This window comes from Pseudopodoces humilis, chromosome 6 (assembly GCF_049639895.1).
Source record: "Pseudopodoces humilis isolate 2021_Gansu_Grassland_sample_001 chromosome 6, ASM4963989v1, whole genome shotgun sequence".
Lineage (NCBI taxonomy): Eukaryota > Metazoa > Chordata > Aves > Passeriformes > Paridae > Pseudopodoces > Pseudopodoces humilis.
Window position 1 is genome coordinate 3,972,758 of NC_142205.1, and position 18,425 is coordinate 3,991,182.

Here is an 18,425-nt window from a genome sequence, read left to right on the forward strand (position 1 = left end):
CTCACTGGTCACAAGGTAATTAAACACTGCTGAGAGCAATTGTTTTATTTAAGGAGAACTTACTGTCTGTATCATACATTTATGAGCAGATTATTTAGTGAGCAAGCATTTCTGGGAAGGGAAGGGGCTGTAATTCAGTGTTTTGTTGCAAAGCAGCCACATCCTGACCAAGACAGGATTCCTCTGCATCCACAGCAGGGTGGGCACAGGAGAGGGGGGATTCTGCCCCTCTGCCCCCCTTGGGTGAGACCCCAGCTGCAGATCCAGCTCCTTCCCAGCCCTGGGACCAGAGCAGGAGGGACCTGGAGCTGCTGGAGAGAGTCCAGAGGAGGCAGCAGGATGAGCAGAGGGATGGAGCAGCTCTGCTGGGAGGAAAGGCCAAGAGAATTGGGATTGTTCAGCCTGGAGAAGAGAAAGCTTTGGGGTGAACTCATTGTGGCCTTCCAGTGCCTGAAGGGAGCCTGCAGGAAACAGGGAGAGAGAATATTTACAAGTGATAGAGGGACAGGACAAGGGGGAACGGCCTCACACTGACAGAGAGCAGCTTTAGATCAGATATCAGCATGAAGTTTCTCCCTGTGAGGGTGGGCAGGCCCTGGCACAGGGTGCCCAGAGAAGCTGTGGCTGTCCCTGGATTCCCTGGAAGTGTCCAAGGCCAGGTTGGATGGAGCTTGGAGCCACCTGGGACAGTGGAAGGTGTCCCTGCCATGGCAGGGGGTGGAATGAAATGGATTTCAAGGTCCCTTCCCACCCAAACCATTCTGTGATTCCATGATTTCTGTCTTTTCCTTTCTCTGTGGTGACTCAGCCTTTCTCCTTTGCAAACACATAAACAAAGCTCTAAAGACCTTACTATGCAACCTTTTTGCCTCCTTTTTGTGCAAAATTATCTTTTTCTTTTTTTTTTTCCCTGATGAAATAAACGAATTATTAAGAGGATATGGAAACATACAAATTTTAGTTCCATAGGAAGGGTTTGTATAGCAAATGTGAAGCTGGAAAATGGGTGACTGCTAAACCTCCAATGCAGTTCCTTAAAATAAATTCTAAAACTAAAATAATTTATACAAGTAAAAATACAATAAAATCACTTAACTGAGCATAACAGTAATTCATGTTCATACCACACTCCCAAGAGACTTCTTGACAATCAATCTTTCCTTAAACTTATTATTTTAAGAATTCATCTTCAGCTCATCTCTAGAGGAGCCAAACAAATTTTGTAAAACTTGTTTTCCCAACCCATCTACCTAGAAAATTGCTAGAATTTTCAACTTCCAGTGAAATGTAGTCTCTACTTCCCCTGGAATATATTGTTTAGCTTTTTCCTGACCCAAAATGAATTGTCTTCTGTCAGAAGGGGACTATGTATTGATATGTTTAAAACTAGATTTCTGCTTAAAAGCACAGATGCAGCCTATGCCTGTTCAAAGTGTTTTTCCTTTTAGTACTAAGCTTCTCTTCATCACTTTTAAAAGGCTGTTGAACATTGGCATAGTTTTAAAGGAGTGATGTTCAACATTTAAAATAAAATATTAGGACAGATATATTTTTGAGCTGCAATTTACGCCTTAATAACACATTGTGATATTGAAGTTCTGAATAACCTGTAAATAATGGAGCCCTCTACCTAGGGAATGATGAAAATATAAAAATAGATCAGTGTTTGGTAGCTTTTGGATCAATAGATAATCTTTCCAGCTGTCTCCTGGAGGCTAAATTACCTGAAACAGTACTGAGGGTGTCTTGGACATGCAACACTTGATATTTTAGGAGACTGAGCTCTCCCAGATATTTTGGCTTACATCTGAAGCAGCAGAGAAAAAAGAGGAATGTCTGAAAATGGTGATTGTTATTTATATTGTTACTCTTGAATTGAAACCCTAAGCTTCTAAATGAAAAACTGAAGGAAAATAGTGTTCTCTAACAGTCACTCCTTTAGCTGTGATACCCATTGGGGTTTTGTCTGTGACATTATTTTGTAGGCCTGCAGTTGTCCCACTTCTTGTGTATTTCTTGGCATTCCATCCCCTTCTTTTATAGGTTACCATTGCCAGCCTTGTTCATCTGGCATTTTTAAAAATGTGTTCAAGTATTTGTTTTGTTTCTCATACATCTCTAAGTGACCCCTACTTTTCAGTGCAAGGATATTCATTACAATAACATCTGTCTTTATAATAATAAATTTGGTAGTAGTAATTTCATCTGTTTCGTGTGCTGAAATTTGAGCTCTGTGATTTCCTCATTAGTGGTATCTGGAATTATTAAAAACCAGCAACACAGTTCCAGTCTGGATCATCTTCTTACAAGGTTGACCATATCTTATCTAAAATGCACCAAGTCTCTGGGCTGATTGGTCTGACTGTCCTTGTCTTGGTTCTGTGATATTCTCTAGGGTTAGAAAAATGTTCTGTTTAGTACCTCATGCTGATCAAAAGAGTTCTTTAATGAGCAAATTGTGGGATGTAAATGTCCTTAATAGTTGTGATACATATTTTGGGAGTTTAATTTTTTTACTCTAACAGTTTAAACTGTAAAAATGAAAAAAGGAAGGAGCGGAAAAGGTCTCTGTAAAAAGGAAAACCAGTGCTATATCTTAGCAGAGATCTTTCTAGCATTCAGCAGATGCTGAAATTTCTCACCATCAAGTGGTTTTTCTTCTTATTTTATTTCATTTCCTAACCAAATGAAGTTGAAATTCCCTGTATAAATAAGTTCTAACTTTAATACCATGAAGTTTTACCTGTAAGGCTTTTCAGACTTTGCTTAATATAAATAAATAACTGTGTTCTGTCCTTATTGTTCAGGTAATACTGTTGACACTGGTTGAGACATTCTCTGCATTAATAGAACAGTCAGTACCTTGATTTCTTCCAATTGCCAGACATGGATATGTTCAGAAACTACACAGTTTCTCATGTCAGGTGGCAAATCAGGCTTAAAAACACTTGAATATTATTTTCAGGGATCTGGGTCTGATGTTGAGTGACCTGGGAGGGAACTGCAACCTTGGGGTGGAAATGCAGTTGGAAGACCCTCTCCTGAGCTGGGGGAGTCTGCAGCCAGCACAGCCCCTGGTCAGAGCCTGTGGGAATTGGCTCATCATGAACTGAGAATAAATCAAATGGGCAGGGAAAAGCTCTGAGGGAATAAGAATGGAAGCAACCCAGACTGAGAAAATCGTTTGAAAATATCTCGAGTACAAGCAGTATGCAAATGCTGTTAATGGTCACAAGAAATCAGGGACTTGATTAATATATTCTCCTGTTGCAAAGTTCTCCTCATTACACCATGAATAGATGTAATTCTGTCCATAGGAACTTGAATATGGAGATTTTGGCATTCAAGGAATTCTGTGCATTTCTCCTCCTTCTCCTTTTAACCCAATGCCAGCAGCAATTTTTACTTCCTTTTCATCCCAAAGTATCTTTCTTCCCTTTGCAGAGAAAGATTAACAGAGAAATGGCAAACAGCTCAATACCAAGCTTTTTCATTTTTTCAGGAAACTAATAAATTCCTTTCTATCCCTTCTAGGAATGAAGGCCAAAAATTTATCACTGAGCAACAATAACATAAGAGTATTTAAGGACTTAAATAAATAAACTTTAATAAACTTATATTTTCAGCACAGAGCAGATGGTGTTTGACAGACCTGCCTGAAGCTGTGTAGCATCACATGCCATGCTAGTTATTTTTCAATAATGTGATTTACTAAACAAATTTCTTTGAAATCATACAGTGAGGAAGGGGGTTTGTATATAGACTAAAAGGCAAGTAGCCATTTTATAAGTAACAGGTGAAGGGCACTTAAAATTCCTGGATAAGTAAAAAAGGTACAGAATGGGAGAGTTCAGCTGTGTCTGTGTGAGGTAATGAAATACTGGCATTGAGAGAGCTCAGTTGGATCTCCTGCTTTGGTTTAGTTATCCAGCAGATCCCATTTAGCACCTCGAGCAGCATGCAGGCACAATTTGGGCAATTGCACACAGCAGTGTGGAACAGGCTTTGCTTTGTTTCGGAGGGACAAGGGACAGGCCAGATGGATATTGACAGTTTGTGTTGTGAGGCCTAAGGGTCACAGAAGGGTTCCCAGTTGTTCTGTGTTTCACAATAGGATGTACCTTAAGGGCCACTGTTTATATAAACACTGTTTGTTTAAAACTGGCCTCCAAAAGTTGCTGGATGGATTTGAAGGGAGGCTTAGGAGGGCTGCTGGATTTAGGCTGCCATGGGCCTGCTCTCGGTGAGAGTTCCCACCTATGAGACATACAAAACACTCAGATTACGAACCTAAATTACAAGCTTTGAGGTCAATCTCAGAATTTCTACTTTTTTTTTCCAATACCCAGGAGCTTTTTCCTCTAAATGGTGCAGTTTATCAAATGCTTAATTTAATTAGTGTCACTATATCCTGGAAGGATTCCCAAGTTCCTGCTCAAGGACACCTTTCTGACCCCCTAGGTGGGTGCCAAGCATGAAATGTTTGACCTCACCATGTTGGAGGTGAATATATCTGCCCTACATGAGATCACTGAAGAGGAATTGTGAGCCACTTGTTTCATTTGAGAGCTGTAAAAGACCATTCCTATGTAGTCTTAAGTGTCTCGGTGTTTGCTCTTTGATTATTCACATAGTGTTAGTACTCACAGGGATTTTGCCTGTTTAGCAAACTATTCCCTGATTCTATTAAAAATAAGGAAAGAAAAAGTGCCAAGCAAAAAATTATCTTTGCCCTAAAAAAAGTCTTAACATATCTTCTGTGGTTATGGACCTTTCTAAGCCAGTCCATTAAAGCTTAAACAATGATAAGGAAGAGAAGAATTTAAAGAATATTAGATAAATTGAATTAGTTGACTGGGAAAATAAAGCATCCCAGAATATGAATGTCACCAAAGAAACTCAGTTCAGCAACTGCACAGTGCACAGCTGGGGTAATTTTCTTTTTTTTCTAATTTTTCTCGGAATATAACTCTGTAGTCTAAAAAACTTGAACCTAGGTGAGACTGGTTCATCTGTCCCTGCTGTACCATTCCAACAGTCAGGAGAGGCTTCCTGAACCAAACTTGTCTGCCTCAGCTTTATTGTGAAATTTCAGCTTGAAAAACAGGCTCGATTGTGTGCACATATGACAGCTGCTGTCTTGAGCAAAATACCGGGGACTGAATTCAGGACATCTAAAACCAAAAGCCTGTGCTGACATTGCTGAGGCTAAAGAGACGTGGTTCTTCAGCAGGGACCAGAAGAACTCAGTCAAAGGATGAACGCAAGAAAAGTGAGATAAAAATATCAGCGGGTGACACAGATGCCTCCTCTCGTGTGACAGCAAACGCTTTCTCTCTCTGTTTTCTGGTGTCAATTTGTGTGATTAACTCCAGAATTTGTAATGGATCCTTTTTAGAAAGCTAAGAGGTAAATTTATGTTTTGTATTAAATTCTGGTGGCACTTGATGTTGTTATGTTTGAATTAATAAAAAAAGGGGATGGGTCTTACAGATTTCTAAATGATCATGAAAGCTTTGGCCTCGTGTCATAATTAGAATTACAGGCAATAACAGAGAGCAGGCATTCTCTGGAATGAATGCCTAAAGCAAAGACTGGAGCAGAGGCCTCTTTCCAATGTGGAGCTGATAACTGCTGTACATGTGAGAGGATATCATTGAAAGGGTGCCTTTAATCCCCATCCCACCCCAAAAGTGACTTCTCAATAGCTTCCAGAAACGTGTGCTATTAGGCTCAGCTGGAGAGAGAAAATCGCTCTTAATCATATGCAAGGAACAATTCTAAATAGAAGCATTTGAAAACAGCCTTGGGATGGAAAGAGTACTGCCAGAAAGAATGGAAGATCATTTTGATTCTTGATGAAAAGCTTTCAAACAGAGTTCAATGTGCGAGAGTTGTGACAAATCTTTAGAGAAGTAGTTCTCTCTTAAGAGAAAGGTAATACAGCTAACAAAGTCCCTTAATGCTTTTTGTGCCATTGAACCTAAAAACCATATTTTCCCCGCATCGGTTATGAGCCACAAAAGGCTTTTTCCCCCTTTTTAATCTTCATGAGGAGTTTTGCTTTGAGACTTCCTGCAGGAAAGTGTTTTAAGTGGAATTCTTCTTTATACTGAACCTAATGTCTGCCAATATGATTCCTGTTACAGGCGTAGGGACCATTTTCCTTCTGTCCTCAAGCTGTGTTGCTGCTTATTATCATGTTTAACATTCCCAGTGCTTGGCAGGATGGAGATTAGAAACTCCTAATATTCATTTTATAGTGAAAGGTCTTGCCAGATTTTTTTGAGTATTAACTATAATATATGCACATAATTTATTGGTGGAAAAGTTCTGAACTCTCCGGTGAGTCACCTTAATCTTTGTTCTTATCACTTTAGGATTGTTTTAAAATAATCTTCTGTGCCTCCTGCACATAAACATGTTAAAAACATTACTTTGGAAATAACAACTTGATGGCAGCAAACAAAAAAGCTGCAAAAATTTCCTTTGATGAATCCTTACTGTTTGTTTTGTTTTGTTTTTTTTAAAGTTTATATTACCTGGAGGATTTTTCTCTAACTCTGAGATTTTGGGTTTTTAACAGACTGGAAGGAAGGAGAAGGGAGACCCACTCAACATTGCCATTGACAAGATGACCAAGAAAACACGAGACCTCCGGAGACAGGTGAGCTGTGCTTTTGATAATGCTTCTTGATTTTCCAAGGAAATCATTGTTTTCCAACTTCAGACTGGTTTCACCACATGTGGAGGTAGAAAGAATTGGTGTCCTCATTTAGATAAGGCCCTACATTGTACATGGCATTAAGCAATGAACCAAAAAAAAAAAAAAAAAAAGGGGGAGAAAGAAATGCATTCCAAGTGTAACTCTCAATGGTCTTTCTATGTGGGAGGAGAGGCAGATTGTCCAGACCTTCCCTGCCTTGGCAGCCCAAAAACTCCAGTCATAAAAACACTGGCATATGTGCTTATTTGTGCTTTATTTGAATACTCTCACTGGAGTAACAAGAAAGAGGAGCAGAATAGGAAAAAGAAAAATTAGAAGAGTAGAATATGCTCAAAGAGAACTTCCAAGGTACTGCATTAAATAAAGATCCTGTGAAGATACTGAAAGTCATAGTAAATAACAATTTTTCCAGTGAGGTGGATGCTCCATCCCTGTAAACACTCAAGGCCAGATTGGATGGGTCTGAGCAAACTGATCTCATTGAGGATGGCCCTGCCTGTGGCACAAGGAAGTGAACCAGACAACCTCTAAAGGCCTCTTCTAAACCAAACTATCCTAGGTTTTTATAAATAGCTGCAAAACCTAGTTTAAACCATTAATTTTGGCTTTCTTCTATTACATTTATCATTGTGTTTTGTGATAAGAAAGGTTAATTTGAAAAGCTTGAGATGGAAAAGAAGTGAAAGGAAATTGGCAGCCAAAAGGGAGAAGTCTTTAGGTTTCTCTTTACACCTTCAAGTTAAGGCAGGACAGATTGCCTCTTTTGATCTCTTTTTTCTCCCTTTGAGATGATCCCAATCCTGCATTTTCTGTAAAAAATTAATAATAATAATAGTAGTAGTAATAGTAGTAGTAGTAGTAGTAGTAGTAGTAGTGTGAATGAAAATTCTACCTGGCCTCTGTGAAAATGATCACAAATCCAGAAATATGTCTAACCAAGTAAAGATTTAAATGTATCTTCAGGTGCCCATTTGCAGCACAACAGTTTTGGACAGAGTGGCTTCTGTAGGCATTTTGAAATCAGTGCTCTGCACTGCTAAAACTCAGCTCATTCCAGCTCTTCCTTCTTAACCTTTAGCAGACGTGTTTGAAGATCATATTCTCAGAGCTTATTTTGCCAGATAACAAACCCATTGCAGTGGATGTACAGACAATATGAATCACTGAGTCTCCTGTATAAAACCTGGCGTCACATCTGCTGCTCAGCTAATGACAGAAGAAAGAGCTCTGCTGTTCTGACCTCCAAATTTGTGGGATCCTCGGCTCTGCAGTGGAGCTGGGACCATGTGTTGCCTCCCACCTCTGTTCTCACTGCTTCAAGGAAGTAGCAGACTAACACGAGTGAATTCTGTGTGAGGCTCTCAGCAGTTGCCTGAATTACTCATCCTTAAAGCCAAATTTACTCTGAAACGTGATATAAAAATGGCACCTTTCTTAATAAGCTGTGTGCTTCTCGTGTGTATTCACCCCCATGGAATGTTCAGCCTCAGGGAGGTTGGAACTCTGGATGTGGGTAAAGTGAAGCACAGATATTGTATTTTCTGGCTTGGAGATAAAGCTTTTAATGCAGTTTCTGATACTTAAGGAAGTTAGTCACGTAGGTATAATGTTTATTAAATTGTGGCAGTTGCTAGTAAACCAATCAAGATTAAATCATAATTGTGTTTGGGTTTCACAAACAGAGGAAGATGGAGTCTGCTTTCAACAATGTGCATTCTGATTGTAAACCATGATTCTTAAGAATCATAATCAATGCTGTGCTTCATCACATGAATATAATCAGCAGTGTGCCTGCCCAGACCTGCCTGTGCACTCCCTGCTGGATTCCAGAATTGAGGGTGGCACTGAGGGCTTGGTTTAATGGCTGTGGAGAGAGGCCTGAAGATTCAGAGGAAATGAGCTGCAGTGGAGATTACAGAGTCCTGCTATTTCAGTCTTTCTGTTCTGGACAAAATCACTGGAGACACAACCAACTCTGAATATGCCTCTTGTTTTTAAGGAATCCCTTTTAAAGCTTGCTTTTCAGACTTTGGAAGTTTAATGTTAACATCATAAAGCTAGATAACCTATAACATATGTTTTGGTGATGAAAAATATAGATGATAGATAGATAGATAGATAGATAGATAGATAGATAGATAGATAGATAGATAGATAGATAGATAGATAGATTTTGGTTTGGTTTTTTTTTTCCTGTTTGGTAGTCAAGCTCCCTTGCAAGTCTTCAGTAATCACCCATCTAAGACTGATTTTTCATTTTCTCCCCGGGTCACTTAACTCTTTATTTCAGAGACTTGATTTCATTATCTGTGTAACATGCAGAGATGGGAAATGACTGTGGATGGAACATGTGGTGCGAAAATTCCACCTCACAATTCACAGGCACTTCGATATTTCTTATTCTGATGGAATTACATCTTTAAAACTCACCATTTGAATGCTCCTGGGAATTGGGAAATGATTATGGAGATCTAATTATACATCTTATTATGAATTGCCAGTAAGAACATCAACTTAAGTCAGACTGAGCAAGTTCTTGGAAGCAGACACACCTCACCAGCCCATGGCTTACTGCTGCCATTCCTTACTGGCTTTTCATGGAATCCCAGGGTGGTTTGGGTTGGAAGGGACCCTGACACCCATCTCTATCCAACCCCCTGCCATGGGCAGGGACACCTTCCCCTGCCCCAGGTTGCTCCAGACTCCATCCAGCCTGGCCTTGGACACTTCCAGGGATCCAGGGGCAGCCACAGCTTCTCTGGGCACCCTGTGCCAGGGCCTGCCCACCCTCACAGGGAACAATTCCTTCCTAAAATCTAATGCAGGCTCCTCAGTCCAATTTAAACAAGGAGCTACTGGAGAAGGTCCAGCAGAGACCACAAAGACAGTGAAGGGTTTGGAGCATCCCCCTTATAAGGAGATACTGTAGAAGTTGGGCTTGTTTAGTCTGGAAAAGAGAATAGGAGGGATCTCATCAATCCATATAAATATCTCCAAGGAGGGGGTCACAGAATTGTGCCAGATTCTTTCCGTGGTGCACAGGGACAGGACAAGGACTTATGGCCATAAACTCAAACAGAAGTTCCACCTCAACATGAGGAAGAACTTCTTAATGTTGAGGGTGGCAGAGCACTGGAACAGCTGCCCAGGGAGGCCATGGAGTCTCCCTCTCTGGAGACATTCCAAACCCACCTGGGCATGTTCCTGTGTCACCTGCTCCAGGTGACACTGCCTTGACAGGGGGTTTGGACTGGATGATCTCCAGATGTCCTTCCAACCCTAAATATTCTGTGATTCTGTAACCCTGCCCTATGCCAATGTAAAGCCATTCCTGCTGTCCAGTCACTCCATGCCCTCTCCAAAAGTCCCTCTCCAACTCTTTTGTAGCCCCTTTAGGCACTGGAAGGTGCTGGAAGATCTGGAAGCCTTCTCTTCTCTAGGCTGAATCAGCCTTTCATTTTGAACAAGCTGGAGAGAGCATTGAATCTGATAAAAAGTTCTGCCAATTGGCAAGATTTGGAATCTCTTTTTCCCACTGGTATGCAAGCCTGTAGGTGGAAAAAAAAAAACAACCCCAAAACGACAAAACCTAGAAGTTGAACAAAGGCATCTTTCCCTGCGTGGTACAGCGAGCCAAGCCAGCAGCGGGTGCTGGCTGATGCCAGTTCTTGTGTGAGCTTGTTTTTCCTCCCTAGGAAGAAAGAGAATCCCCAACCCTAGAGTTCAAATGCTCCAGCAGCTGGCATTTTGAGGATTGCAGCTCTGGGGAGACCCTGAAAGAGAGAGAAGCAGGCAGGACACACCAGAGGTTTGCTCACAGCACCTGGAGGAGCAGCATGGCTGGAGTTGCTGCTGTCCCATCTGCCAGGGCCCTGCTGCCATCCCCCACCTCCTGTTCTTTCTGCACCAGCCACTCGAGGTGGAATAGCCAAAACCATTTCTTTTGCCTTAAATACCACCTATTTGTGCTGCCATTACAGCAGCCTGCCTGCATTATTTCATGTTTGCCCATTCAAGGCTTCCTGTGCCTCCAAGTGGAAGGAATTGGACAAAATAAGATATATTTTCACCACCAATTCTCAGTTTATACTGGAAATCATACTCTCATACAGCTGTTAAGGAGAATTTGTCCCACTCCTACAGACTGAGATTTATGTTATTACTAAAGCTGCTTAGAAATACTGCATGAAATAAATACTCCACAGAAAATTATAATTTTCTTAAGAACTGGAAAACTTCCAGAAAGCATCCAGAAATTTAATTTGGAAAATTTTAACAAAATAATAATTATAAAAAAAGAAACCTGAGAGTGTTGAAAAGTCTAGTTTGGATTTTTTCCAGTAGATTCCAGTTTTCATTTTGAAAGTTAATAATTTGTTTTTTAGCCTAGCATTGCAAATACAAATATTTACATATAAATATGTATTAAAAATTAAACCCTCATTTATACCACAGCCAAGGAGATTTTCCTTTGTTTCAAAGCATTTTTCTAGGTTTTAAATTTTCATGTTTCATCTGAAAGTAGAATAAAGCAAAAATTAAAAAGTCCTAATGTTGGAATTCTGCTTCTCCTTGAAGTTTAAGGCAACAAAACATCAGTAAAACATATATATTAATAGGAACTGTGGAGTAGAAAGCCCTGAAATAACTGCATTACCAGTTGCATTTTGATAAATACTTCTGAACATTTAGACTGATGTCCTGGGCTTTCACTTTAATGGAATGGATGCCTAATATAAATTATTATTACTGTTAGATATCTAAGTTTGTGTGTGCAGTATCAAAATGCACTTTTTTGCCACCTGATTATAGTTTTGTGGCCTTTGTATGGTGTTGGATAAAATCCAGCTCAATGTTTTGGACAGGTGTCACAAAAAGCAGAATAACATCAACATCCTCTTAGTAGCTACATACAGGTAGTAACTAAGATGGTGATTTTGAATATGGAAAAAAGAATTCCTCACACCACTGTCTGAGGCAAAACATTCCACTTTAGCACTTCTTTTTATCAAAAATGTCCTCAGATTGTCTTTTCCAGAGAGCATCCTACAAACCCCTGAGGAATCCTTATTTTGTAAACACAGGACTGAAAACCAGAATTGTGAACACCTGAATTAATGAAATTTTGCTTTCTATAGCATTGTACTGTCTGCTTAGGGCTTTCTACAGCAATAATCTGAGGTCCTTGATTCTCATGTTTCCTCCCATTTTCTCCCTCCATCATTTTCCCTGCTCATTCCTCATTGTCTGAGCTCATTTGTTACTCCAGGAGAAATGCAGAGTGCAATGGGCTGGTTCCTGTGTGGGTACTCTGGCCACGCAGCCTCTGACTTCACATCACAAATTTCTCTCCTTAGGACACTGATTTGCATCACTCTTCTCCCACCCAGACAATTTTCCATCAAACTCCATCTATTCACCATCCTTAAGATCTTTTCTCTCTGTCAGATGGTTTTAAAATAGGTCAACTGATTAATATGTGTTTGAAAAGAAAAAAGGGACAGATTTACTGTGATCATTCCCTCAGAAAACCAGTCCAGAAGGAAAATCCCAGAGTATGGTTCTGTTCTCTGCTATCTGCAGCTGCAGTAACATTGATATTGTATAACCATTGCAGGTTACTATTCATAAATAAACCCTTTCTGTGATTTCCACAGTGCCATGGAGCTTGTTTTCCTATATGATTTCCCACAAACGGCTTTCGGGTGTATCTGGGCTTTGTCCTTGTTACTGGTGATTTAATCAGAGCTCCTTTTTAGCCTGAAAGCCATAAATAGCTTTTCCCAAGATTTCTGCATTGGTTTGGATGAGTTTTCCCTATTTCTGATGTGTTAGGATATTGATTGCTTCTTTTCAGTGTCTGCTTTTCCCAGCAGCCACTCTCAGTGTCCTAGGAATGGGGACACACTCTGGGGTACTCAGGATCAGCTTTGGCCATTTAGGCATGAGCTAACATCAATAGTGACCGTGCTGTGGTGTCTTTCTTCCAGACACACACTCTGCAGAAGCCAAATTAAAAATAATAAAAAAAACCTGGGTCATATTTGCCCTTTTTATACCTCTAATCAATTCTTTATGTATAATGCAGTAAGTACATCCCTTCACATGACCCTTATGTATATTTGATCAGTCATTTACGTTCCCCTGTGCTAAGATGGGCTCTTGCTAATTCCTTTGTAAGACACTTGGTGGACTCTGGGCATGATTTTCATCAGCCTGTTACAGCCCAATTCTTTAATATCCCTCCCTTCAGTCTACAATTATTACATTATCTTTTAGTCATATCTTTTAGAATATCCTGAGTTAGAAGGCACCCACAATGATCATTAAATCCTTGATAGTACTGTTTCAGTGCTTGTATTAGGCTGCAATTCAAGCTTGCAAAAGCTTGAAGTTTGATGAGAAAAATACCTTCTGTAATTTATTTGTGCAAATTTGGTAAAACAAAGACCTTGGGGACAGCATCTTGACTCTACTCAGGTTTTTTTTCAGCTTCACAGGTCTCTGAAAGGACTTGCAATTTGCTGTCCTTTGTTTAACATGGGTTGCACCAGTTCGAGCTAGATTCCAGGCTTCAGCAAGTTCTTAGGCTTGTTTATCATCTCTCTCTGTTCCAGCCCTTGAGCAGCAGCGTGTCTCCCTTTGCTCTTTATGTCACTCACTTCCACGTAGATTAAGTTGTATTGCTGTTTATGAATGTTATTTAGGGGGAAGAAAAAAAAAATAAAAATGTTTAGCACTTTGAAGCCTGCCAAAAATTGCTGTAGACTCTAGAAGGACTCTCAGAATAAAAAAGCATGAATATTAACTCATGGAATTAGACTGATGGGACACCTAAAACTGAAATAATGTGTTCTGTTGGAACAGATTTTATCTCAGCTAACCCATACAATGTCAATTATATTATGGATAGACATTTATATAACGTTTTCAGTCTGTGGCCTCAAATCTCTCTACTCAAGGATATGCATAGGTTGCTTCTTTACAGAATGTAAATGCTCTGAGGGAAACACAGGACTTCCTCCAAAAGAGGAAATCTTCTCATCATCTTCTTCCAGCAAAGCTTCTGTCTCACACCCAGACCAGATGACTTGCAAATGCTGTAGGGAGGGCCAGAAGCACCTAGAAATTCAACCTTGGTGCTCTAAATCATAATTAACTGACTTATATTTTTTGTTTATCCTCTCTTTGCTATGCTCTGTGAGGACAGGCAAGGCTTACTGTCCAGTTTTAGAAGAATAATCTGAAGCTTAGGAAATAAAGTTGCTTCTGAAGGTGAAGCTGCCTCGCTTGAGGTATTCTGTGTTCTACCAGCATTAGGAGGTAACATGCAGCATCTGAATATTAAGATATAAGCCCAAGGGAAGCATAAGGACTCAGAAAGCAAAACAAAATCTTCAGTGGAAAACAGTGAACCCAATTCTAATCAAACTTAATATACATTGAATAACAAACTCCTTTCAGCTTCCCAAAGACAATGAAGAGAAATTGAAAATGAAAAGAAATAAGAATCTCATACTGAGAAGGCAGGGGGAAGGGGAAGGAGAGAACTCTGAAAATTCACACCAGCTGATGTCAGTTATAGAAATCAGCTGGTGATACAAAGGAGTGGTTTTCATTCAGCCTCCCTTACAGTCACTGGACAGTTCATTTCTGAAGGGTGACTTGGGGTTTCAAGGATATGTTTTGTATAAGCCCTTTGTACACAGGGAGTCATGAACAATCTGCTTTCTAATTTAGGCACCCTGAAGACAGATTTGTGTGGGGAGTCCTTTGACTTTCCAGCTACCCACTGGAGCCAGTCGATGGTGCAGCATTCGGGACATTTCTGGGGGGCTGGGGAAGTGTGTTCTCCTTCTCTGATGTGCCCTTTGTTGCAAACAAGAGGGCATTGGGTAAGGTTATAAATCCTGAAGGGGGATTTTTTTATTATTCAAGATCTGTATAATTTAAAGAGGGGAAGAAAACAGAGAATAAAAGGGTCACAGACCTTCCTGAGCTCACGTGAGGCTGTGAGAGTTTGTAAGAGCTGATGCAGTGTTCTGAAGATGCAAAACTTCACACAAGCGTGAAGTAGTAGCAGAACATCCAAGGAGGTTGTAACTTCTGAATTTCTGAAATTCTGAATTTAGTGTTGCAGGAATGTTTATTAAGATTTATTTTGCAAAGGCAGAGTTGAAGCAAGGTCACACTTAAACAGATGATCCACAGGAGTCTGTAATGTATTACCAAAAAGCAGGTTTTGGCTGTTTCCAAGGGGAAATGCAGTGTTATTGCTGAGATTGCCCCATTCTGTTGCATGAAAATACATCTTGACAAAATGCTGGCATTTTTTAAAGGGAGCCAGCCACAAATTAATCTAAACCTCTTTGAACCTAAGGCCACCTGTGGCATCAGCTCTTGCATGTGAGAAACTCAGCACCTTTTCCTTGTTGCTTAATAGGTTTGATTTTCACCTGCAGTGACACCAAAAGCAGTCTATCAAATGCTAATACAGATTTATTTCTGTGCCAGGGCTACATGTTTATGCCTTGTATTCATTTAGTATGGGTGCACTGCATTGTGTGTAGCTCTTTTTCTAGATTTGTAGCTGTTTTGTAGGTTTTGCAGCCTGTACAAAGGTGTTAGGCTGGAGTCTGGTGTGATACTGGCTTAGAAGGCAGAGATAGCAATGCTCCTGTTGGAGTCTGGAGCACAGAGTGTGTGCCCTTGTCCCTGATACCTGGCTCTGAGATCCAAGAAAACACTGAAATTTCATATAATACCATAGAAACAACTATTAAAGTTAAATAGAAAAGCTAAAACTGTGAGTGTGTAAATCAGAGAGTTTTCTTAAGTCACTAAGTGAAAAAATTAAAGTTTAGAGTTTAAACTAGTTTAAAGAACAGAAGACAAGATGGAAGATTTAGGATATTGTCCCTTGACTTCTTCTTTCTTCTTCATCTCCTTCTTCTAGAGGTTTTTGGGTAGTAGTAAGTGATTGGATAGAAAATGCCACAGTGCAGCACAGAGGTGTTGGTTCACTGGGTCACTAAGAAAAATAATTTATGTGTCTATTGTTAATTAGGTGAAAATAAGTATAAAGATAAAAGAGCTGTGTATTTTGAAGCCATTTTGTGCCATTTGAGCCAATTTGAGGCAGGAGATGGTGGATTGAACTTGAGCAGAAAGTCTGGAGAAGACCTGCCAAGTCTTTTGATAAGACATATTAATAAACACGAGAAACAAGAACCTAACAAGCCTTTAAAGTATCCTTCCTGACACAGAACTAAAATAAACAAAACTCTCTGTGAGGGAGTATTGAAGAACTCAGCCCTAAAAGGACTGAGATGGAGCAACATGCTCCACTTGATGAAGAGCTCTGCTCTTCCACCCTCACTGAATTTATGGGAATAGGGACACTGAATGTCACCAACGTGGTCTGAAAGAGCTGTGAGCCCCTGGCATGCTGATCAATACTTCCACTTTCTGTCTGCTCCCATTTGGTAGAATAACTGGTGTATTTACCTCAGGAAAGGACTTTTAGTAAAATCTTCAAAAATCTGATCTAAAGAATTAGAGAAAATGCACTGTTATTTGAATTACAATCAATAAGGATTTTGATTTGAACTTCTTTGAACAAACATCTTTGTCTCCCTCAAAGTGCACTTCTAGGTGTTTATCACTGTGACATTGAGGTTTTTATAGTGCTCTGAAGTGCTCCAGAGGAAATGGTGAGTGCTTTAATACTGCTGATTTACTCTTTCGGGTCTGCAGTAATTTCCTTACTGCCTAATTATAAGGCTTGGTTTAATTTACTCTACACATAATGTTTACTGATGCACATATGGTGCCATATTTCAGGAAACTATGCCCATATCAGGTAGTTTTGGGTAAGGCTGCAGTGTGTAACATTTTCATCAAACAAAGAAAACATAATACTCATCATGGATTTTTTTTCCTCTGGCAAAAGCCACAGTGTAGTAACCATGGCTCTTTTTACTTTTTGAAGTAGGGACTGGATTTTATCTTTTTTTTAATTTCTTTTTTCTTTTTTAAACTGAAAAAAATGAGCAGAGGGTTGGCCTTTCAAAGTGCCTTGAGAAGAATTAGGCGGCAAAACTCAGTGACAGCTCTATTGCACTGGATGAGATTACTGCACATAGTTTGTGTATTATTCCTCAAATAATGAGCCCTTGTAAAACTTCAGATATTTCAACAAATCTTTGTGTTTAGAAGATGCCTAACTCTATAATCACTGCAGAGGAATAGGCATGGAGATTTTTTAAATCTTTTTGATAAAAGACACTGTAAATGTGGGTGAAGCTCAATGGAAGTGTATATTTATAATTTTTCTACATTATAAATAAAAATACCCACAAAATAGACAAAAGAAAAGACAAAAAAAGGCACCAGAAATGTATTTCAAGAGATTTCTGTTGATAATAGTTTTACATAAATAATCTTTCACTGTTCTGTAGTGTCATCTCAAGAATGACCTATAGTCATATCAGCTAAAGGAACTTACAGAATTTTGAATTCATAACAACAGCTTCAAATGTTGGTGTTCATTATCAATAATGCAGTAGCATGAGGTAGGGAGCACCATAAATGCAGAGGAAAACATAATCCTTTTCCAAAAACTTCTCTAATTCCATCTTCTTAATGGCTTTATGAGCAGTGGGAAAGTACATAGAGTTTAATTGCCAAATGGGATTTCAACATTACATTTGTTTCTTAATTGACATTAATTTTGTTCACTAACTCTATTTCTAAGTGTTATGAAATATCTTTAATGTTATGTTCTACTTGTAATTAAGCAACCAGATACAAAAGGTTTTGTTTCCAATTCTTACTGTGCAAAAATGACTGCAAAGGAGAAGAAAAGAAAGTATAAGTGAAATGAGAAAAAAAGACAAGAAAACCCCCAACAAAACAAACCCAAGAACAAAACCCAGACTGATCTCGCTGCTGTAAGGGCTTTTTGAAAGGCATGGATGATAATTGATAGTATCAGATATCAATCATCTCTGTCCATGGGGCAGGATCTGCTGGTGACTTCGAATGACTCTTGGACAGGATGATGAGAAATCCATTTTTGCAGCACACAATCAATTTTTAATCTTGTTTCAGCCATTGTCTGGCACTTCAACAGACAGGTCTACCCAAGAGCTGTCATCAGCTTCCACTGGGCTCAGTCTGTAGTTCTTGGAGAAGCTGATGACAATATGCCTATGCCAGGCTGTTCATGCAGCTGGGTTAGGTGGGACTGCAAGTGTGACACGTGTGACATTTTCTGTATTAAACCTGTAAGGCTTATTGGATCTGACTGCTCATAGTGAGGATAACTTCATTAAGAGTTTTCGTAGAAAATTTCCTTCCCTTCTTGACCAAATTGCTATTTCATCTTCCCAAACCAGCATTTCCCCCATTTTATTTATTTATTTACTGTATTTCATTAACAAAACCCCATAAAACTCCAAAGCCACTCTACTTGATTTAAGTATCATTTCAACAGGACCTGAGACAGTAGATGATTATATACTATGATTATATACTATATAATATTATATATTATATACAATAGGTTGTGGTTCTTAGTTTAATCTTTGGATTTTTAATTCAATATCTCTATTCTTCCTCATTTCCCTCTCCTTTGTCCCACCTCTTTTACATCAGACCCTTTAGGTTTGCAGTTTTGGTGACATTTTTGACACTT

General features: G+C 39.4%; 1 protein-coding gene across 4 annotated transcripts in view; it reads left to right on the plus strand.

The window, feature by feature from the left end:
- Positions 1–18,425, plus strand: part of CTNNA2 (catenin alpha 2) — a 460,539-nt gene that overhangs the window by 338,356 nt on the left and 103,758 nt on the right. For all 4 annotated transcript variants that reach the window (XM_014258992.2, XM_014258987.2, XM_088056519.1 and 1 more), the window contains one exon: positions 6,587–6,667. In XM_014258992.2, coding sequence (XP_014114467.1) covers positions 6,587–6,667 — 81 coding nt within the window. The remainder of the gene's footprint in view (positions 1–6,586; positions 6,668–18,425) is intronic.